Source organism: Triticum aestivum, chromosome 1B (genome assembly GCF_018294505.1).
Source record: "Triticum aestivum cultivar Chinese Spring chromosome 1B, IWGSC CS RefSeq v2.1, whole genome shotgun sequence".
NCBI classification, from domain to species: domain Eukaryota; kingdom Viridiplantae; phylum Streptophyta; class Magnoliopsida; order Poales; family Poaceae; genus Triticum; species Triticum aestivum.
The window spans coordinates 274,503,578-274,526,945 of NC_057795.1; the positions used below are offsets into that span (position 1 = coordinate 274,503,578).

At 48.8% G+C, this 23,368-nt stretch overlaps 2 protein-coding genes across 5 annotated transcripts; one reads left to right on the forward strand and one right to left on the reverse strand.

Annotated features, from left to right (window-relative positions):
- Positions 1-3,418: 3,418 nt before the first annotated feature.
- Positions 3,419-5,587, forward strand: LOC123119235 (pentatricopeptide repeat-containing protein At5g08305-like). The gene has a single exon (XM_044538958.1). It carries the CDS (start codon positions 3,487-3,489, stop codon positions 4,975-4,977), a length of 1,491 nt encoding a protein of 496 aa, XP_044394893.1. The 5' UTR covers positions 3,419-3,486; the 3' UTR covers positions 4,978-5,587.
- A 424-nt stretch (positions 5,588-6,011) lies between these two features.
- Positions 6,012-9,684, reverse strand: LOC123119243 (serine/threonine-protein kinase PCRK1). Of its 4 annotated transcripts, none has more exons than XM_044538980.1 (5): positions 9,047-9,684; positions 8,294-8,720; positions 7,862-8,122; positions 7,597-7,716; positions 6,012-7,003 (listed from the first exon to the last, which is right to left on the reverse strand). In XM_044538980.1, the coding sequence occupies exons 2-5, from the start codon at positions 8,687-8,689 to the stop codon at positions 6,479-6,481; spliced, it is 1,302 nt and encodes a 433-aa protein (XP_044394915.1). In that variant the 5' UTR covers positions 8,690-8,720; positions 9,047-9,684; the 3' UTR covers positions 6,012-6,478. The 4 variants fall into 4 exon arrangements, with proteins under 4 accessions (XP_044394915.1, XP_044394920.1, XP_044394910.1 ...); XM_044538985.1 differs by having other exon boundaries at positions 9,031-9,684; XM_044538975.1 differs by having other exon boundaries at positions 9,257-9,683.
- Between the last annotated feature and the right edge of the window lie 13,684 nt (positions 9,685-23,368).

A 23,368-nucleotide genomic window follows, 5' to 3' on the forward strand; every position in this document is an offset into this window, starting at 1 on the left:
TGATCAAAGATTTTGGGTGTATACAAAGTTTATGAGTAACTTGTATTTCCAAAGAAGTGAGTGGGAGCACTATAGAATTTCCGATGAGTATATGTTGTTAACATATTGTTGATCGGAAATGACGTAGGATTTCTGGAAAGCATATAGGGTTATTTGGAAAGTATTTTTCAATGGAAAAGCCTGGATTAAGCTACTTGAACATTGAGCATCAAGATCTATAAGGATAGATCAAAACGCTTAATAGTACTTTCAAACGAGCACATACCTTGACATGATCTTGAAGGTGTTCAAGATGGATCAGTCAAAGAAGGAGTTCTTGCCTGAGTTGTAAGGTATGAAGTTAAGACTTAAAGCTCGACCACGGCAGAATAGAGAGAAAGGAACGAAGGTCGTCCCCTATGCTTAAGACATAGTCTCTACAATATGCTATGCTGTGTACCGCACCTGAAATGTGCTTTGCCATGAGTCAGTCAAGGGGTACAAAAGTGATCCAAGAATGGATCACAGGACAGCGGTCAAAGTTATCCTTAGTAACTAGTGGACTAAGGAATTTTCTCAATTATGGAGGTGGTAAAAGAGTTCGTCGTAAAGGGTTACGTCAATGCAAGCTTAACACCTATCCGGATAGCTCTGAGTAGAGATACAGGATACGTATAACGGAGCAACAATTTAGAATAGCTCCAAGTAGAACAGTTATTTGGAATAGCTCCAAATAGAGCGTGGTAGCTGCATCTAGGAGATGACATAGAGATTTGTAAAGCACACACGGATCTGAAAGATTCAGACCCGTTGACTATAACATCTCTCACAAGCAACATGATCCAACCCAAAACTCTTTGGGTGTTAGTCACATAGGGATGTGACCTTGAGTGTTAATCACATATCGATGTGAACTAGATTATTGACTCTAGTGCAAGTGGGAGACTGTTGGAAATATGCCCTAGAGGCAATAATAAAAGTATTATTATTATATTTCCTTGTTCATGATAATTGTCTTTTATTCATGCTATAACTGTATTATCCGGAAATCATAATACACGTGTGAATACATAGACCACAATATGTCCCTAGTGAGCCTCTAGTTGACTAGCTCGTTGTGATCAACAGATAGTCATGGTTTCCTGGCTATGGACATTAGATGTCGTTGATAACGGGATCACATCATTAGGAGAATGATGTGATGGACAAGACCCAATCCTAAGCATAGCACTAGATCGTGTAGTTCATATGCTGAAGCTTTTCTAATGTCAAGTATCATTTCCTTAGACCATGAGATTGTGCAACTCCCGGATACCGTAGGAGTGCTTTGGGTGTGCCAAACGTCACAACGTAACTGGGTGACTATAAAGGTGCACTACGGGTGTCTCCGAAAGTGTCTGTTGGGTTGGCACGAATCGAGACTGGGATTTGTCACTCCGTGTAAACGGAGAGGTATCTCTGGGCCCACTCGGTAGGACATCATCATAATGTGCATAGTATGATCAAGGAGTTGATCACGGGATGATGTGTTACGGAACGAGTAAAGAGACTTGCCGGTAACGAGATTGAACAAGGTATCGGGATACCGACGATCGAATCTCGGGCAAGTATCGTACCGATAGACAAAGGGAATTGTATACGGGATCGATTGAGTCCTTGACATCGTGGTTCATCCGATGAGATCATCGTGGAACATGTGGGAGCCAACATGGGTATCCAGATCCCGCTGTTGGTTATTGACCGGAGAACGTCTCGGTCATGTCTACATGTCTCCCGAACCCGTAGGGTCTACACACTTAAGGTTCGATGACGCTAGGGTTATAAAGGAAGCTTGTATGTGGTTACCGAATGTTGTTAGGAGTCCCGGATGAGATCCCGGACGTCACGAGGAGTTCCGGAATGGTCCGGAGGTAAAGATTTATATATGGGAAGTCCTGTTTTGGTCACCGGAAAAGTTTCGGGGGTTATCGGTAACGTACCGGGACCACCGGGAGGGTCCCGGGGGTCCACCAAGTGGGGCCACCAACCCCGGAGGGCTGCATGGGCCATGTGTGGGAGGGAACCAGCCCCAGGTGGGCTGGTGCGCCCCCCACAAGGAGCCCAAGGCGCAGGGGAGAGTGGGAGGAGGCAAACCCTAGTCCAGATGGGCCTTAAGGCCCACCTAGTGGGCGCCTCCCCTCTCTCCCCCTCTTGGCCGCCTCCCCAAGCCCCATCTAGGGCTGGCCGCACCCCTTGGGGGGGAAACCCTAGATGGGGGCGCAGCCCTCTCCCTCCCCTATATAAATAGAGGCCTGGGGCTGCCCATAACACATGAGAACTTCTCCTCTTGGCGCAGCCCTACCTCTCTCCCTTCTCCTCATATCTTGCGGTGCTTCGCGAAGCCCTGCTGGACTACCACGCTCCTCCATCACCACCACGCCGTTGTGCTGCTGTTGGATGGAGTCTTCCTCAACCTCTCCCTCTCTCCTTGCTGGATCAAGGCGTGGGAGACGTCACCGGGCTGTACGTGTGTTGAACGCGGAGGTGCCGTCCGTTCGGCACTAGGATCTCCGGTGATTTGGATCACGACGAGTACGACTCCATCACCCCCGTTCACTTGAACGCTTCCGCTTAGCGATCTACAAGGGTATGTAGATGCACTCTCCTTCCCCTCGTTGCTGGTCTCTCCATAGATAGATCTTGGTGATACGTAGGAAAATTTTGAATTTCTGCTACGTTCCCCAACATCCAGTTCCTTTGGTCCTACTTCCGCGACGTGGTTGGTGGAACTTGGTGCAACACCAACTTCCCTGACTCGCTAGCATAGATTCAGGCCTCTACCCCCCGTCACCGCCACATTAGGTGACTATGTGTCGGGATGCTCGCCTGGACGCTTTGGACCGTGCGCAATAGGTTTGTCATCCAGCGTTCCCCCCTTCACGTGCGACTGACGCCATCTTTAAAATGTGTGGTTTCTTGCAATTCTGGCGGCAGCGTAGCCGCATCCATGACCAGAACGCCATCAACACTCTCATCTCCGACCTTCGAGCGATGGCCTTCCGCGTGGCGCCCCCGTTTTTGCCGCCTCCCCAGAGCCAGACTAGGCGTCCTGATGTCTCCGGCGTGTCGATGTGCCGGCCCATTTTTTTTTTGTTTTCTTTGGGCTTGTTGAGTTGTGCCCTCAACATTAACCTTGGTACCTTATGTTGTGTGTCTGTGTGCGTGTGTGGACCTCCACGCCTTGGGCGTGTTGTGGCTGAGCTCGTGTGCTTGTTTGTGGCTTGGGCGGTTTGTTTTATATATAAAGCGGGGCGAAAGCCTTTTTCGGTAAACGATGGTAAAGATAGAAATTTTCTACAGGCAATGTTTTTATACTTCATTCGCAAAAAATAATAAAAATGGTAGTAACATTTTATACTTGAGCAGATCTCGCATGTGAGGAAATGGAGTGACCAAACGTTGTTGTTGCAAAATAATGCCGGCTCAATCAATTCCCGCGCTTGCTCTCCTCCTTCCGATTCCTGACGAATGCGGCCTCCGCTCCTCCCGCCGCAGCTCCTCCGCCGCCTCGACGGCCGCATCCTCTCCACGCCGCTGCTCGACCCCCTCATCCGCACCACCTCTTCCTCGCCCTCCACCCCGCACCACTCCTTCTCCCTCTACATCCTCCTCCTCCGCTCCGCGCTGCGGCCCTCCCACCTCACCTTCCCCTTCCTTGGCCGCGCCGCCGCTCGCCTCGCCTCCCCGCGCCTCGCCCTCTCGCTCCACGCGCACCCGCTTCGGCTCGGGCTCCTCCCCTGGGACATCTATGTTGCGAATTCACTCGTCCACATGTACGCGGCCTGCGCGCTCCCGGACCTCGCCCGCCGCCTATTCGACGAAATACCACGGCCGAACCTTGTCTCCTGGAATGCCCTTCTCGATGGCTACGCCAAGTGCCACGACCTCCTCTCCGCCCGCTGTTTGTTCGACCGGATGCCCCGGCGGGACGTGGTCTCCTGGAGTGCCATGATCGACGGGTGCGTCAAGTGCGGGGAGCATCGTGAGGCGCTGGCGTTGTTCGAGATGATGGAGACCACGGGGGCTGGCAATGGTGTTAGAGCGAATGATGTCACAATGGTCAGTGTGCTAGGCGCGTGTGCTCATCTGGGGGACCTTGGGCGGGGAAGGCAGATGCATCGGTACCTTCAGGAGCGTGGCTTCCTGCTGAACCTCAGGCTCGCCACCTCTCTTGTGGACATGTATGCCAAGTGCGGGGCAATCAGCGAGGCGCTTGAGGTGTTTCGGGCCGTGCCAGTGACCAGCACCGATGTTCTGATATGGAACGCTGTGATTGGTGGACTTGCAGTGCATGGGTTGACCATGGAGTCGGTGCAGATTTTCCAGGAGATGCAACATTCTGGTGTTGTGCCAGATGAGATCACATACCTTGGTTTGTTAAGTGCTTGCGTACATGGTGGTCTAGTGGGTGAGGCCTGGAGGTTATTTCGCTCACTTGAAGCTCAAGGGCTCAGACCACATGTCGAGCACTATGCTTGTCTTGTAGATGTGCTTGGTCGAGCGGGCCGCTTGGAGGAAGCATATGGTGTTGTTAAGAGTATGCCAATGGAACCCAATGTGTCTGTACTTGGTGCTCTCTTGAATGCATGCCATCTGCATGGATGGGTAGAGTTAGGGGAGGTAGTCGGCAGGCAGCTTGTCCAATTGCAGCCAGATCATGATGGCAGGTACATTGGGTTGTCCAATATCTATGCTATTGCTAGGCGGTGGCAAGAGGCAAAGAAAGCAAGAAAGGTGATGGAGGAGAGAGGAGTGAAAAAGATCCCCGGGTTTAGCGAGATTGATGTCGGTGGAAGGCTCCACAGATTTATTGCCCATGACAAGGCTCATTCTGGCTCAAGAGAGATATATGCGTTGCTTAATCTTATAACGGTGGAGATGAAAATGAAGGATGATGTTGCCATTCCAGAGTACTTCTGTACATACAGACAGGACAATGGGTGCTTAATGGATCTCTAAAAGTAAGTTCTCCTGCAGCATTCTGATCATGCATCCTGTCTGAATCAGGGGAAGTTCATTGTAGCTCTTGGTTCTGGTTACTTATGCAGGCTTGGTTTGTGTTGAAAATTTGACTGCCAAACATAACCTAGTTGTGAGGAGATCCATCAAGAGCCAGATATTTGAAGAGATGAAATACATTTGTGCGCTGCTACAGGAAGCAGAGCTATAGAAGAAGTATGACGTGTGCATATAGTCTTGAGATTCTTTGAGCTGCCAGCAGAAAAGTGCATTCTGTTGCTGGACAGCAACCAGAGAGTAAACATCTTCAGTATCTGTTTCACCTATGGCTTCTGCTTGTATGGATGATTGATCATCAGATAGATAAGGGCAAGAACATTCCAAAGACCGCTGACTATTTATGCCATATGGTGCTGAACCATGTCGTAGAGATTTCATCAATATACATTACAAGTATGCTTCACAAATTGATACACTGGCCATAGTTTTTCTCAAGAATCTGCAGTTGTAAAAATGTACCAATTGCTAGGATCATGTGCCAGAACTGCGTATGTAGCCTGTGCTGAGCTTTGCCCGTTAACGAGATCTCTGGTTGTGTATAGCGCTCAAAGGTGAAACCACACTGTACTTATTCCTATTTTATTTTTTAATCTTGGTTCCCAAAATTAGTGTTGCTTAGTTATATATTTTTATCATGCCAAACATCCGGAGCATGCTATATTTCCTATGCGATTTGTGCTATGAATAGTGAAATTATTTTCCTGAAAGTCATATGGTACTTTACTGAAGAAACAATGTTTTGTTTAATATAAAGTACACAAAGAGCAGTTAGCAAAATAACATGACCTGTGAATCCACCTTTTTCCCCCCACATTTTCTCCTTTCTTCTTGTTTTATAATAACCTCCTCTTCTCATTATCCATTTAATTATGTAAAAGTTATAACACATTGATTCTATTATTTATGGATATACACAGGCAAATTCTACCTCCCAATTGATCTAGTACTGAAAAGGGAACTTTACATATCAGCTGTGTCAGTGCAGAAAAATAATTAAGTTCATCAGAGAGATGCATACAGGGTGCAAATCTTGCAAACACAGGAACCAATAAGCTACATGCACCTCCTTAAAATTCTTATTTGGCACTAGAAACAACTCAAAATTCAGTCAGCAAAAATGTGAATTCCATGTTAAACTGTACACCAATATTTCTACTTCAAAAAAGACTGCTTCAGTTTTGATTTTCCAGCTCTTGTGAAAACATGTAATGCCGAACTATGTGGCGAGTGGACACTGCCTGTGCGTGACCTCACAAACCCAGGCATAGCCATTATTTAGTGATGATAGCATCAGGCTTGCCACATCTCCTGTTTTTAGTTATCATGTTCTCTGAATTGTATGGTAAACAGCAACTCAAGTGGCATTTCAGCCGTTGCTGTTTTTTGCAAATATCTCTGGATGTCAAAGTCATAAAGAGGAACATCTCATCCATGTTTTGAGTCATTGTGTTCTCACAAGCTTGGGTGTCCACTTGTGCCATGTAAGCCATCTACCATCTCCAGCTTTAATACCAGCGATCCTCCTCTTCAGATCAAGGCCTTTCCTTTTTTTCTCATCACTAGCCAATTCTTTTGAATGACTTATCAGGGGATGCTCTGGTGTTCCAAGGTCACTGCTATCGACAATCTTCTGCACCATCTCCAGCACCTCGCTCATCTTAGGTCTATACCTTGCATGGCGCACCAGGCACTTGTTTGCCAGCGAGGCAATCCTGACTGCCGATTTCAGGTTGTAGTTCCCTTCGAGCCTTGGATCCATTATGGTCTCAAACTTCTTGGTGTCGGAGGAGTAGGGCTTCACCCATTCCACAAGGTTCTGTTCACCCCTCGGCCTGTTCCGGTCCAGAGGCCGCCGGCCTGTGAGGAGTTCGTAGAGAACTACTCCATAGCTCCATATGTCATTCTTACTGCTGAGGCGTCCCGTATGGATATACTCAGGAGCTGCATACCCTATAGTACCCACCACCTGTTTGGTATGTCAAATAAAAAGAGAAACTTAACTTTTTATAGGTAAGAAATGTCAGGTATCTAGAGTTAATGTACAGACAGAGGCTACTTTTACTCGGAAATTTATCATCACATGTGATAAAATACTACAATTGGAAATCAGCCAGAAAAGTTAGCTGATTTCAACCAACCAGCAGGGCTAGCTGGCTTTCCTAATCGGTCTTCCTGCACTAGCATGTTGACTAACCCGGAAGTGCCTAACTGCCTACCCTTCGTTCTGCTTGTGTATCTAGGATGATGGTATTGTCCATTTCTTATTTCACAGGCCAATAATCTACTTGCTGACTGCTAAGCATCCATTCACGTGGAGTTTCTTTTAACCACTCCTAGTTTTGGGTTTGTCTGACAAGTACGGAAGGCCACAATATGAACTATTCTTGCTACTGACTACCTAGTACCTACTGAACTGATCATACTTGGGTGAACTTGCAAAGCTGCTTCTGAAAGTTACAGTATGCTATTCAATATGTCAGCATTGCGCCATGGAATTGAGGATAGTGCCATCAGGTGCTGGACAAAGAAGATGGGCTTTTTTGGCTGCTCGTTACATACCGCTGTTGAAACATGGCTTCCCTCTTGCGGCCCCAGTCTAGCCAAGCCGAAGTCCGACAGTTTCGCGTTCCAGTTCTCGTCGAGCAGGATGTTTGAAGGCTTCAGATCACGGAATATTATCTGGAAGAATACATTCATAGATGGCAGACAATATCAGGACTGGGTAAAAGGCAAGAGACTCTAAAATAGGTCATGCTTCTATGATCTTATCTTTCAGCAATCATAGCATTTGAATGAGTTGCCGCATGCCTATGACGAAGCTTACCTTGAATTCGGAATCTTCGTGCAGGTACTTGAGACCACGAGCTGTGTCGAGTGCTACTCTCAGCCTCATTGCCCATGAAGCGGGCTTTGGTGATCTTGTTGACAGGTGATCAGCTAGGCTTCCGTGAGGCATGAACTCGTAGACGAGCAGCAACTGAATCCCCCTCTCGTCGTCCTCTGCGCAGTAGCCGATGAGCTTCACCAGGTTGGGATGATCCACCACCCCAAGAAAGTTCACCTCGGTCACCCATTCCTTATGCCCCTGGATGACGAATCAAAGCATTGGTGTTATCATCTGGATCCAGCCATCCAGATTACCGATGGTTGTTCGGGTTGATGATCGGATCGCCTCCATGAATGAGCTCTGACACCATGTTTATGCCGAGTTGGGTGGAGCTGGAAGCAATGCATGAGGAAAAAAAGAGAATGTCACCTGGAGGCCTTTGCGTCCGAGCTGCTTGATGGCGACATCGAGGCTTCGGCGCGGCTCGAGGGTGCTCCGGATGGTGCCGCGGTAGACGCAGCCAAAACCGCCCTCACCGATCATAAGTGCACGGCTGAAGCTCCGGGTGGCGCTCTTGAGCTCGTGGAAGGTGAAGATGCGGAGGTCATTGTTGGGCCGCTGCGGCAGCGACAGCTGCCTGTACCGGCCGAAGGACTCGACGCTGATCTCCGACGAGACGGTGAGCGAGCAGCACTCTGAGCCCGACCGCCGCGCGTCACGGTCCGTGGAGATGCTGCTGTTGGAACGCGCCGACTGAGACCGTGCAGGCCCCTGCAGCTCCTCCTCCCGCTCCTTCTCCCAGCTCGCGAACCGGAAGCACTGCATCGCGCTTCTTCTGCTTTGACCCCCTCCTGCTCTGCAATAACATGACAGCATCAAAGGCGCAACCTTTCAGCTACTATAGTAATCAGTTTCAGACTGCGGTAAAGGCAAGCTCTCGGATCTTGGAAGTTGGAAGCACTGATTGTGAAGAAGACTAGGTGCAGAAAGCAGCGGAAAAGAGCCATTATTCTACAACCAGAAGGAGAGAGAGAGAGAGAGAGAGAGAGAGAGAGAGAGCGAAACCTTGAAGGCATCAAAAGAAGAAAACTAAAGGGGTTTCAAAAGAGGCAAAAGGGATATGCACTTTTCAAATAAGATGAGATCCTACTGGATCAATCAATTACCAATGCAAAGACGCACCAATCTAAACAAGGACGGTCGACGAAAGGAAGCCACCAGGACCAGAACATACACCCATGGAGACGATCAGCCAGACAGAAACCGCAAGATCTTTCAAGCCAACAACCGACCAACCAACCGCTCAACCTTGTTCTCCAAAGTCCAAACCCAACCCAATAGAAGTTGAAAGACACCAAGCTCTCTTCACGGGGCGGGTCGTTTCCTGCTCACCTGGGCAAAAGCCACCTAGCTGAGCCTCCCCCACATGGGGTTGGGAGGAAGAAGACGCGGCTGCTTCTGGTTCAGGGTACGGGATTTGGATTGGATTGCCTAGTTAGCAGGTCAATGGATGGCCGGCTCCTGCTTCGGGCTGTCTCTTTCTGCTTGGTTGGTCGCGCGCTGCTCGCTTGCTTTGGGAGCTGGGACGAGGGGACGCGAGAGAAACGTGAGGGTTTGGATGGCGAGAGGCGAGACGAGTATGGTGATGGGTGCAGGTGTTGAAATAAGCGGCGAGGAGAGGGAAATGGCAACTGACAAATCGCAGGAACAAGAACTTTCATCAGGGTTGTGGGGTAGTAAAACTTAACGAGTAATCAAAGTTCAAAAGAAGAAAACTACTAAAAGAGTAATCACGTATGGTTGCCGTACATGGTGTACTTGCTGTACAGATCTCTCAGAAAGCAACTTTTGTATATGTTTTCCCAAGTAACATAGTGATTTTCTCCATTTAGTCGTTTTCATCTTGATGGACGGTAGTCTGAAGGAACACATGGCTAGAAATCTTGCTCAACTTGTCAAAGTACTCTGGAGAAAAAAAAATACAAACATTATGATCGAACGTTTTAAAAAAAAAACTAGAAATACGCACACTTATTGGTGGCAAACACGAAAACTTTGAGAAGATCCGCACAATAGTCTGGTCTGACTTGGCTAACTACTGGAGGTTGCAACACGAGTCAGGACAACGATTATCACAGCTGGGTGGTGGCAACCAAGTCAAATATAGCTCGCTTTCACATCTGGTTGACTTTTGCACCTGTGTTTTCACTCTTCTTCGTTGACCTGCGGATTCCATTTTAGTAAAAAAAAATCTGAAAGAGAGGCACCAGCTTTGCCTCGTCTTATTAAATAAGAAGAATGATGCTTAGTTAATTAGCGGAAAACTGGATAAAAATCGACACAAATGCCCATAGCAACCATCATGGAACATGACAACACACCATGCACATTTGCACACTGCATTGAAGAGAACATCACCAAGGTTGCATGCCAACGTCATCGAAATCACTCCTCCTCGAGCAAGCGACTTTGACTTCACCTCAAATGAACAGCGGTGAAGCCCTCACCGCAACAGCTGCATGAAGTCACTCTAAGATCTGCCAAACAGTCGGCCATATGTGTTGGTGACAGGGTAGCTCTGATTATGAAGGAGAGTTATGAATAAGAAATATGCAAGGTTGGCGCCGTGAAGAATCATCGAGTCAAACCATCCATCACCAGTCATCATCACCACTCGGGCCCGCCACTGCAGCTCCAACTTCACATCAACGAACAAGACCACGATGATCATGCAGACACATTGAAAAGCCAACCACCACCGTAAAAACCATCGCCGCATCGCGTGGAACGACATCTAGATTTGAGACCAAGCTCGTACCCGATCCGGATCCGAGCCGGTCCAACGAAGCAGCAGAGCAAAAAACAACCAGGTTTTTAACATCGGCCTCCAAAAACATATCGTGCCATTGCTTGTTTTCCGCCACCCGGTCAAGCCTAACTTTGACGTTTGCTCGGCCTGACTGTCGGTTATCATAAGTGTATGGTAGACCAGAAAATCCAAGATCACCAAGACCACATAACTCCAAAGCATCAGGAGAATCAATCATCTGACCTGCTGAACAAGGAGTCTCGGAGAAGTGTTCGAAGCCCCCCACATGGCCTCTTTGAAGTCTCAAATCACCGCATGTGACATGTCGGCTTGATAGTGAAGATCACGGAGAATCGACAACATGTGGTGTCGGTCCTCCGTCTGTGGCTCGCCGTAGATGCAAGTGAGCCTCCATGGAGGTTCACCCGCCATACCACACACATAAGCATCAATATATCTTCCATTCATAGATTTTACATCGAGTTGCACCGATTCATGCCAAAAAGTGCTAAGTCACTACTAAGCCATTGTTATCGACTGCTTCAAAACCACTTAAACATAAACGAGGTCAATATCTTTTCATCCTATCTTTTGATTGCCTAGTTTCACATAGGAAAGATATACAAGCATTTTGAGCTTCCACCAAGCTCACAAGATGATGAACGGCCTGAGAGCCCCCTGGTTGTTTCACCTTAAAACATTCATTGCTCCTGACGGGGTGCTTCCTGCGGCCCCGTCAGTTCTCTAGCAGCCCCTAGGCCGGTTGCCTCCAAGGTTGGATTCTTACCCTCCTCCCCCCATAACAATGTCCACCGTTGTGCCTCATGTCACACCTATCTTTTGCTTCTCCAGTGTCCTTTCCAAGGCCTTATCCTCTATGTTCGACTGTGAGTGCACCACTAGGGCGGTGCCCAAAGTATCCTGCCATGCAACAACTAATCGATAACAAGCACTTCGCTTACTAAGAGTGGATGTATCATTAGACAACTTTGCATCCACCACTCAAGCTTCAGAAGACATACTTAGCGTCATCAAAATCATGTCTGAATCCTTCGGTTCTAGTGCATAACTTGTACTTGACCACCATCCATATGGGCATTATTTGAGCATGAGAATCAACCGCTAGGGGCTTCTCCTTGGCTGTGTTTGCCTCGCCCGTTCCTATCATGTTCTAAAATTTCTCTGTCAAATATTGTGCTATAGCAGGGTTACTGTCGTGGAATTGTCACGTCAGATGTCCTAGCGTAAGGACTTAGGTGTGGAGCCATCGCAACGTGGTTAGCTTGAAGGGTGAAACGGGACAAGGGACACAGAGAGTTTATACTGGTTCGGCCCCTCGCGGTGGAGGTAACGGCCTAATCCGTGTAGGGTGGTTATTGCTTGGGTTTCAATTACGAGGGAGTGAATGCGCTTGACCTAGTTCTCGATCTCTTCTTTTCCGCCTTAACTCGCCGCCGGGTCGTCCCTTTATATACACAGGTCGTCCCCCGACGGCTTACAGAGTCCCGGCCAGCTTATAAATAACGTGTCCGGCTCGGTGACTAACTAAACCTGCCTTACAATACAAGTTATTCATATGGCGGTTCATCCTCTTGGGCCCTAAGTCGCCTCTATGCCTTGGGCCGTCAGCGGGCTTGTTATGATCCGCCACCTTCATGGATAATCGCCAGTGGTATGACCTAGCCCCTCTTGGGTGGTTCATACCGAGTAGTTATATCCCCAACATTAGGCCCCAGGTTGATTTGAACTTGTTCATATCAATCTTCAATACCTGACTTATAAGAATTTACATCACTTGTTGTAACCCGCCATGACGTCAGCTCTCAAGATCTTCTTAAACTACCATGACGTCATTTTGCATTAACTCTGTACGAAGCCCAAAACATCTTAACTGATCCTTAACTTAATAAACATCTCGGAAATCGAGGCATCCTATAGCCACATGATGATTTCGGCCTCCTCAATTCCCATGCATGCCTTGTATTCGTCCCCCTTATAAATAGGGATAGGGGTCTCTCTCATCCCCCCTGCTTCCTTCTTCGTCTTCCTCCTTCTCACAGCCGCACGAGCGCTCAAACTCCGCCACCGCGACCGCTGCCTCAACTCAGGCCGCTGCATCGACCTGACTGGACCAGAGAACTCCGGTGCGCCACCGCTGATCCTCATCATCTGTAAGCACACCTCCCCTTTTATCTCAGATCTACATTAGGGTTCAGACCGTTTGTCAGTGTTCTTGCTGTTGTTCATTGTTTTCTTCACCGTAGCTTGTGATTTTGATTCAAACTTGGTACTCCTCCCACGCGGCGGTAGTTGTAGTACTAATTTTTGCTATTAGACCATCTCCTCTGCATAAGAAATCCAATCTGGACATGTGAACTGCTCAACTGTTGCAATTTAGGTCTAGATATTTTCCATTATTTGAAGTGCCGTAGAACCAAAATCATAGCATCAACCTGTGAAATCTGTTTTTCCAACACTTAGCAACTTTTTCACTCTCAGATCTGTAAATCAATAACTGTGTGGGCGGCTTAACTCATAAACCGTAACCCGTCAGGTACCATTAGTCCCCTCTTAAGCCGCCAATAGCTCATCTTTATAACTTCAATGCCATCCTCCGGTTTAACACCTTTGCATGTATGCTTCATCATTACTTGCCTTTAAACCAACAGCCGGCTTATCCATATAATCTTAAACCGGCATAATCTTCATTTCAGATCATCAAAGAATGACTAAGACATATACTACCTGCAACTGGGTCCGATCCCGAGTCACCGAAGAAGACCTGAACAATTTCGTCGCAACTGGCACCCTAGCCAAGAGAGAGGACATCCACTGGAGGGTCCCAGGCGAAGAAAATCCTCTTGATCCCAAGGACAGAGAAGTGATTGTTTTCACTGACCACCTAATCCGGGGGTTCAGCCCGCCCGGCTCAAAGTTTTTCCTTCAGCCCGCCCGGCTCAAAGTTTTTCCGTGATGTGCTTCATTTTTTCCAACTTCACCCCCAAGATATCGGACCCAATTCTGTGTCCAACATTTGCAACTTTCAAGTATTCTGTGAAGCTTATCTTCAAGAGGATCCCACTGTTGAATTGTTCAGAGAATTTTACTACTTAAACCGTCAGACAAAGTTTACTGACGGCCCCAGCTTGGAACTCGGTGGGGTTTCAATTCAGAAGAGGAAAGAAGCCAGTTTTCCCTATGCCAAACCACTGAGTCATCCCAAAGATTGGAACCAAACTTGGTTCTACTGTCAAAACACATCTCCAGCAGACGAAAATCCTCTGCCGGGTTACCGTGACCACCGGCTTAGCAACGCACATCCACTCCGCCCGCGGATCAGCACAAAGGAGCGGGCTAAATATGTGCCAACTTTTTCAAAGCTCAGAGCCTTCATGGCTAATGGCCTAACCGGCATCGACCTTGTTCAGTGTTGGGTCTCCTGGAGGATCTTGCCACTAAGCCGTCGCCCCGGCATAATGTGCGAATATATTGGCGATTTAAAAGATCGCCAACGCCACTACGACATTCAACTGTCTGATGCAGAAATTACTGAAGCCACCAAGGCATTGCTAAATGAATCTTGGGCAGATTGCAGTAAAACAGGACTCGGTCCTTTCTGTACCTTCAATAAACCGCCAACTGTAAGTGTTGCACACCTTCTGTTTAATCACATTTGCATTAAATACTGCCCACTCATGATCTTTTGACCTTAACAGGCCGATTCTTCATTTTGTAAGAAGAAACCTCAAGACAAGTCGGCCAAACCGGCTCGTACCAAGACCAAGGTCACCAAGAGACCTGCCAAGAAGAAGTCCACCGAGCCCGCCAAGTTAAACTTGGATGATGACGGTGATGATGACGAGTCGGAGGTAGAATTTGACTCTCTTGGCTCATTTTTTATACATCTCATTGACAATGATTGTTATCAGGAGGAAGCCGAGGGCAGCCGTGCGGGTGAGGACGAGGTAATTGTTCTTTCCTCCGGCTCAGAGTCTGTGCCAAAACAGAAAACTCGCCAGGCAAGCCGGAAAGTAAGGTTTTCTCATCCTTTGGCTTATTTGGATCCCAACTTTATTTTGAAGAAGCAGCAACATGAAGTTCGCCGGACGACCCGGAACAGTGGAGGCGGGATCCTTTCTTCCGGCTTACCGAACACCCCAGCCCCTCGCAAACGTCGTCCAAAGGTCTCAACAAACTCTGATTTAACTTTTCCGAAGGCCGGTCTTTACCGGCAACCTCTTAATCCCTCCGATTAAAATTATAAGGAACATCTCACTCTTCCTCTGGCGACTCAACGGGGACTCATGTCCCGGCCTTCAAACCGGTGCCAGGGTAAGACTATCAAGCCTTTGTTTTCAATTATATACTCAACTGTTGTACTAATCTTGTCTTGTATTTCATTCACAGGGCCATGGCAAAGCCCAGCAAGAAGGCTAAGGTGACCAAAACTCCTGAGAATCCTTCCGAGCCGGAGCAGCAACCCGTAGAAACCTCTCATCAAGCTCCTCAAGCCACAGTTGATGAACCGCCACTTGTTGATCACAATGTTGATGTTGACCAGATGGACATTGACGCAACCATCACCAATCCGCCAAGCCCATCAAGCCGGCAAGCCCTACTAAACTGGCTGAAGAAAAAGATGAGGATGTTACCATCGCCGGGCATGGCTATATAGAGCCAGGCAAACCCACTATCCTATCCAAGCACATCGCCAAGGAAGAAATTTCCATTGCTGACAAGGGCAAGTGGTCAGCCAATCTGGACAGTTATGCCAATTTCAATGCCCAAGAAATTCATTCTGGGTATTTGAACCGTCTTTACACCAGCCATGATTATGAAGCCGGCTTAGTAAATTTGATGAAGGAGTGCTATGAGGTAAACACTATCACTCTTTTTCATATGAGTATGGTTCCATTAGCTGCCAAGTTTATTGGACATGATAGAATAGAATGTGCTATAAACTTCAAATAGCTTCATAGATTAATTCATGTAGCCCCCAAGGGTTGGTTTATGCTTTCAAGATAAATCGGGACTTCCAATAGCAGTACTTCGATTTTGCATGTGTAGCCCCCAAGGGTCGGCTTACTCTGTCAAGATGAGCTGGGACTTTAGACAATGATGATTGAATTTCACATTTGTAGCCCCCAAGGGCCGGCTTAATCTATCAAGATAAGCCGAGTCTCAATACCAAACATGTTCATAAACTTTAACATATAGCCCCCATGAACCGGCTATAGTCCCCATATAATAATAAGTTATCATAGACTTGTCTTTAGAAAAGAGCCAGGTGCATTAGCCCCCAAGTGCCAAGTAAAATACTTGTATTGTGCTTTGGACTTTCAAATGAATTCATAGCAACCCCACTCATTGTTTATATCTTTCAGGCTGAGCTAAGTAGCAAAGAATACCAAGTCGCGCGACCCCCAAGAGAACATCAAATCTCAACAAGCAGAAACCTCCAAGGCCAAAACTGAATTGACCACTGCTTTAGCAGATATGGAGAAGCTTAAAAAAGACTTCAAAGCTGAACAGGCGGGTTGGGATACAGAGAGGTCAGCCTTGTTGAAGAGGGCTGAGGATGCCGAAGCAGCCCTTAAGCTGGTAGCTAAAGAGCTCGCCGGCTTAAAACATCAAATCAATGCCATGACTGCTGCCATCTTTGGTAAATAACTTCCTCTCAATATTTGCCTGCAATGTATGTTTAATTAATATGCTCCTGGTTCATAAACTTTCCTTGATGATGCAGGCTCTAGAGTTGCCCACCTTGGCTCAGACATGCGGAAAAAATTGAAATCCGCCTATACACTCATAGAGCAGTTATATACCGGCACACAACAAGCCATCTGCATAGCTGCTCACAATAAACAGCCTCCAACCCTATCAAGGATACCTTGGAGAAGCTATCCGTGCTGCCTCTGTGAATCGAAGAGTTGAATAAATCAGCTGCGAGAGTCGGTGCACTCACCGCGCTATCCCGGGCAAAAGCATGCACTACAAAAAAAGACACATCCGTGACATTTTGGGCCGAACGAATTTTTTTCTGTCATACTTATGACACTTCTATGACGATAATTGTGACAAAACCCGGTATCATCATAGATGTGGTGGGCTCCTACTTCTATGACAAAAAATCATGACAGAAAATGGGCTTTTCGTCCTGGGCGGGCCGGAGACGCAACTGCATGACATTCTTTGGCCGTCCATGAGGAAAAAACCATGGTAGAAGCGAGGGCGAGGAAAATTTCGGCGAGTTCCCGGTTACGGTGGGAGGTCGGGGGCCGAGTGATGCGCGTTTCTCTTGTACACGTACGCGCATGTGTGCGAGGCGTTGGCTCTAACTAAACCCGAGCGAGGCGTTGGGCTCTAACTGAACCCAAGCGATTGCACTGCAGGCTACGCGTTACTGAACCCGAGTGATCGATCGATGGCTGTTAACTGAACCCGATCGAGCGATTCCTTCACTACTGCTGCTAACTGAAGCCGATCGATGCTGCCTTTGGATGAAAAGTGAGCGTTGTGGGGGGGTTTGGATGAACAGTGAGCGGTGGGGGTGGATGAACAGGACCCCGTGGCGTTGCCTCTGGACAAACAGGACCCCGATCGATCGAGCCGGTTGGGGCTGGATAAACAGGACCCCGTGGAGGGTGGATGAACAGGACGACCCTGTGGAGGGCTGGATGAACATTAGACGGTGGCGGGGTGGATGAACAGTAGCCCGTGGAGGGGTGGTTGAACAGGAGCCCGTTGAGAGGGGTTGTTGAACAGGAGCCGGTGGAGTAGCGCGCGGTGGAGGCTGGATGAACAGTCGCAGGTGGAGGCTGGAGGAGGTCGACGGTGGATGAACAGTAGCCCGTGGAGGCTGGAGGAGGTCGACGGTGGAGATGAACAGTATCACGTGGAGTCCCGTTTTGCGGTACGCCACACCCCTCCTGATGAACAGGACCCCCGTTTCGACCGTAGCGCTCCAACACAAGTCCGTTTCGTCCATTTTGCGGTACGCCACACCCCTCCCGATCAATAGGACCCAGTTTCGACCGTAGGAGGTCCAACACAAGTCCGTTTCCTCCGTTTTGTAGTATGGTAGACCCCTCCCGATGAACAGGATCCCGTTTCGAACGTGGCCGGTCGAACACAAGGCCGTTTCCTCCGTTCTGCGGTACGCCAGGCCTCGTTTCCATCGCCTCTTCCATCCAAGCCGGTTGGCTCCCACGCGTTTCGTTGCCTCCCGATGAACACGACGCATTCCGTTGCCTCCCCATGAACACGACGACGACGTAGTTTCTCCGTTCCGACCCAGCCATGTACACGAGTCCTGGCCGTACGTATGATGTTCGAGACCCCGCCCGTATGTACGTATGTGGCCGTATTTATTTTCTTGCACCCTGGCCGTTGTACGTACGTGTACATGCTACGTGCGCGCCTCTACTACAACACGTGCGCGTCTCTACATCGACTAGTATGTACATACACATTCGCGACCGGAATGACAACGCTACGTACGCTTCGACCAGGTGGGTCCCGACTGTCAGGCAATTCCTTGCGTGCGAAGATGTAGCTGGTGGGTCCCAACAGTCAGGGGGCGAATCATTTTTTTGCCCGGATGCACTTCCTTGTGTGCGAAGATGTAGCTGGTGGGTCCCAGCAGTCAGGGGGCGATTCATTTTTTTTGCCCGTAATATGAACGCACTTCCTTGCGTGTGAAGATGTAGCTGGTAGGTCCTAGCAGTTAGGGGGGAAAGGTTTTTTTGTGAAATATGGTGGCCCATCCAGTGGGTCCCCGCTGTCAAGTGGAGGAATAATTATTTTGTGCGTAATAAGGAGGCACTTCCTTGCGGCTGCTATGGACACAGCTGTCAGCCTCTCCATGTACAGTACTCTTCTGATGGAAGTCGGTCGTTGACCACGTTGACCACGCTGCGCCGAGAGCACCACGGCGGTGGACGACGGCAAGGCCTAGGAACGGGACGACGCGGAGCCGGCGAAGATGCGGTAGTGGATGCCCACGCGGAGAGAGTACGAGGGTCCACTGGTTCGGCTGCGGTGGGAGGGTGCCGCCGCCGCAGAATAACAAGGGGTGTGGGTGAGTAGAGGGATGGCCTGGCCAGCGGTGGGAGTAGTAGGAGGCGGTAAGGCCTCCGCGGCATCACAGCCGGCCACGAGAGGTAGGAGCATGCGGCACGACCGACACTGCTTTGGGCGGCTGGAGCAAGAAGACCAGAGGTTGAAGAAGCACTACGGCCGTTGGATGGACATCGTACAGTCACTAGAGCTAGAATCGTTCATATTGACTAAAGTTGACAAAGGCCTCCGTCCCAGTCAACTTAGTAGGCCCACAAGTCAGCCTCCCACCATGGTGGGTCCCAGCTAGCAGGGGGAGTATTCATTTTTTTATGCGTAATAAGGAGGCACTTCCGGTGGGTCCGAGCTGACAGCGGGGGAATGCTTTTTTTGTGAAATGCGGTGGCCCATCCGGTGGGTCCCAGCAGTCAGGGGGAAATGTTTTTCGTGAAATACGGTGGCCCGTCCGATGGGTCCCAGCAGTCAGGGGGGAAACGTTTTTTTTCACGAAATACTGGTGGCCCGTCCGGTGGGTCCCTGCTGTCAGGTGGAGGAATAATTATTTTCCGCGTAATAAGGAGGCACTCTTGCGGCTGCCATGGACCCAGCTGTCAGCCTCTCCACGTACAGTACTCTTCCAATGGAATTCGGTCATTGACCACATTGATGACGCCGCGCCGAGAGCACCGCGGTGGTGGACGACGGCGAGGCCTAGGAAGGGGACGATGCGGAGCCGGGGAAGACACGGCAGTGGATGCCCACGCGGAGAGGAGTACGAGGGTTCACTGGTTCGGCTGCGCTGTCGTCGCCGCAGAATAATAGGGGGTGTGGGTGAGTGGAGTGGAGGGATGGCCTGGCCAGCGGTGGGAGTAGTATGGGGGCGGTGAGGCCTCCGCGGCAGCACATCCGACCACGGGAGGCAGGAGCAGGCGGCACGACCGGCGCTGCTTTGGGCGGCTGGAGCAAGAAGACCAGAGGTTGAAGAAGCACTACGGCCACTGGATGGACATCGTACGGTCAGTCAAGCTAGAATCGTGCATATTGACTAAGTTGAGAAAGCCCTCCGTCCCCGTCAACTTAGTAGGCCCACTATACTGGGTCCCAGCTAGTAGGGGGAGTATTCATTTTTTGTGCGTAATAAGGAGGCACTTCCTTGCGTGCGAAGATATAGCTCATGGGTCTGAGCTGTCAGCAGCGGTAATGTTTTTTTCGTGAAATACAGAGGCCCTTTCGGTGGGTCCTAGATGTCAGGTGGAGGAATCATTATTTTGCACGTAATAAGGAGGCATTTCCTTGCGTGTGACCGTGGACCCAGCTGTCAACCTCTCCACGTATAGTCCACTTCAGATGCATGTCGGTCGTTGACCATGTTGACCACGCCACGCCGAGAGCACCAGGGCGGTGGACGAGGGCGAGGCCTAGGAAGGGAACGACATGGAGCCATGGAAGACTCAACAGTTGTTTCCCACGCGGAGGGGAGTACGATTGTACGAGGGTTTACTGATTTATCTGCCATCGTCGGAGAATAACAACAGGTGTGGGTGAGTAGAGGGATGGCTAGGCCAGCGATGGAAGTACGGTGGGGCGGTGAGGCCTGCACCGCAGCACAGCCGGCCGTGGGGAGGAGGGAGCAGGCAGTTCCGCCGGCGCTTGTTTGAGCGGCTGGAGCAGGGAAAGCAGAGATTGAAGAAGCACGACGGCCGTTGGATGGACATCCAACAGTCACTGCTTGTGCGTCAACCTTTTTTTAGGAAAGCCTAAAATCTATGGAAAACAGCATATAGGCCATCTGCCATTATTTCTAATAATTTGCAGCCCATTTGCTAATTCTTATGGTTTTTTGGAGCCCATATTCCTTTTGTTAGCATTACAGCCCATATTGTAGCCACGGTTAAAAAATTATACGAAATTTTGCATATGTCGGTGCGGTCTGAACTGTTTTTATTCCCAAAATTTCGAGTCACATTCAGACTGATTTAAAAAATAAATGTATATCAATATAAAATCCAATAAATTGTCCACGCATAAAAATCAATACAATTTAAAATCTCGAAATGAAAAAAGATATTTGAAACTAATTGTCGGTTTGGTGTGTTTTAAAAATGTACAACCCATTTCTCATTACTGATAGGCCATTTTCTCGGCAAGCCGAATGAAGCTCTCCTCGTCTTGAAAGATTTGCAGCCCAACAGGCCTGATAAAGCGACTTAGTTGACAAATCACAAAAAAACTGGGCTAGCCATTTTCAGAAAAAAAATAGTGTGCTGGTCTGTGGTAAACATAAAAGAAAAGGCTGTCTAGACAAGCCAGAGTGTCCCGCACAGCCCAGTTGACAACCTACTTCCATCTCAAAAACAAATTAGATAAATGTCACTCCAATTATGGCGATTCATAAAAATGCCACTGTAATTTCCAAACTTTGAAAAATGCCACTGCAATTTTTGCAAACTTTGAAAAACGCCACTGCAGTTTGCAAACTTTAAAAACGCCACTAGAAATGGTATGAAATGACATTTTTTAAAGCTTGGAAATTGCAGTGACATTTCTTGGAAACACCAGATTTGGAGTGGCATTTATCAAATTAACCCAAAACAAAAAATAACTGGGCGAGCTGCTGGGTCCCTGGAGTCAGCCGCTCGTTGTGCAATTCTCTCGTTTATTGACTACGTTGACAATGGCATGGGACCCAGATGTTAGAAATCCACTAGGAGGAGCCATTTTTTTATTGGCTTGAAATAAGGAGGCGCTTGCTTACGTACTGCCATGACCTTGGCGGGTCCCTGCTGTCATCCTCTCCACATACAATCATCTCCTGATAGTGTACGCGTCAACTTGGTGGGCCCACAAGTCAGCCTCTAAACCCGTGGAGGACAAATACAACCCATTTAAAAAAATAACAGCCCATTCCATATGTTCAAACGGGAAGTTCAACATTCAGAGCAAAGTAACAGGTCTGATCCACATATAGAGTACTGAACTTCCACGTTGACAACCATCATAGCCAAGTTAACTATCTACTCCCACTAATACTCTAGTAGCATACACGTACTAACTTACTCTTAGCTAACTAGACGATGCTGGCAGCCATCTGCGGTACACGCTAAACGCCGGCACTGGCGTCCTGCGCCTCGTCTCAGACTTGCCAGAGGTACGATAGGGCGCGTTGCTCGCGTGTGTTGGCCCTTTCCATGCCGGTGTGGTCCACCAAAGCTTCGGCTTCCAAGCGGGAAACCCACTTGACGAGCTTATAGTAAAAATCGGCGTCACGAACGCGTGCATGCCCGACAGCCTCCAGGGCTATTTGCCGAGCGCCGCCCTCCATGTAGTCGGCCCAGTTGCGGGCGCTCTGCTCACGACTCAGAGCATCGGTGCGCTGCTGCTCTATGTCCTGCTGGTGGCGCAAATCGACGATACGCTGCTCCTCCGCCAGGCGGTCACGCCCCAACAACTCCTGCTCCTCCGCCAGGCGGTCGCGCTCCAACAACTCCTCGATCTCCACATTGCCATCTAAAGACAGATAGAATGCCTCCTCCCTCCATCCGCCTTCCAGTGAAAAACCGAACACTAGTTCCGGCGGTGACCGCCTCCAGCGTCGCCTACCGCGGACGGGCGGGGGCATGGCGGACGTGGCGAGCGACGTCGGGCCGGTGGGGGCTTATGAGGATATGGCGAGTTGGGTCACAGTGCCACCGGAGAAGGCCGGGAAACAATACTTATAGGCGGAAGTTAGCGCGACGGTCATCAGAATTCAATGCATAAGCAGGCATGGCTTAGCACGCCAGCTTGCCGTGGAAAACTAGAGAAACTGAAATTATGATTGTGCCGTCCCGTCCCGTCTGGGTCGCACGCCGGCGTGGCGGTCAAACGAGTGCACTTGAATCATATCCCTCCTTGTCAATAATAATTCCATGGATTTAAAAAGCCCGCAACAATTAAAACGCATCTTTTTTCGCATCAGTTAGCTGCCTTAATTACGGTCGGCTGCATGCAGACACTCAGAATCGCTCGAGCCAGTATGTGGAGCAGCATGCAACGAGTCGCAGCCGAGGGCACGCATGCAGCCACTTAAATTGCTAGAATTAATTAGGCTTAAACTTCTGCATGTCGTTAATTATTGCCATGCCTTGGTCTTGCTGCTTTGCTCACGGGACTAATAAACCCAAACGAAGGGAGTACCTTGGTTGGTGAGAGGTTTGAATTAAGCCCTGCAAACCAGAAAGGAGGTACTAGTACGTGCGTGATCCGCTATTTATTCATGTAGGATCGAGTAGGTCGTTTATTGAATTGAGCCCTGCAAACCAGAAAGGAGGTAGTACGTGCGTGATCCGCTATTTATCCGTGTAGGATCGAGTAGGTAGGATAGTGTAGCTTGTCAGTTTCTTCAGAGGTAGGCATTTTTATTCAAAAAACTGCCACTTCGGATCTTGCGTCGCAAATAAAACTGCCAGGAGCTCATTAGTAGGCTAGCTAGTGATCGATCAGTAACTTGTAAACACTGAGCGAACAGAAATAAGTAACTTTAATGCATCTCAATGATTCACAGATCATATACAAATATGTAGCTCCAAAAGCAAAGATCAGCCACTTTGGATCTTGTGTCGCAACTAAAACTAACTAGCACGATTCCCATACATAAG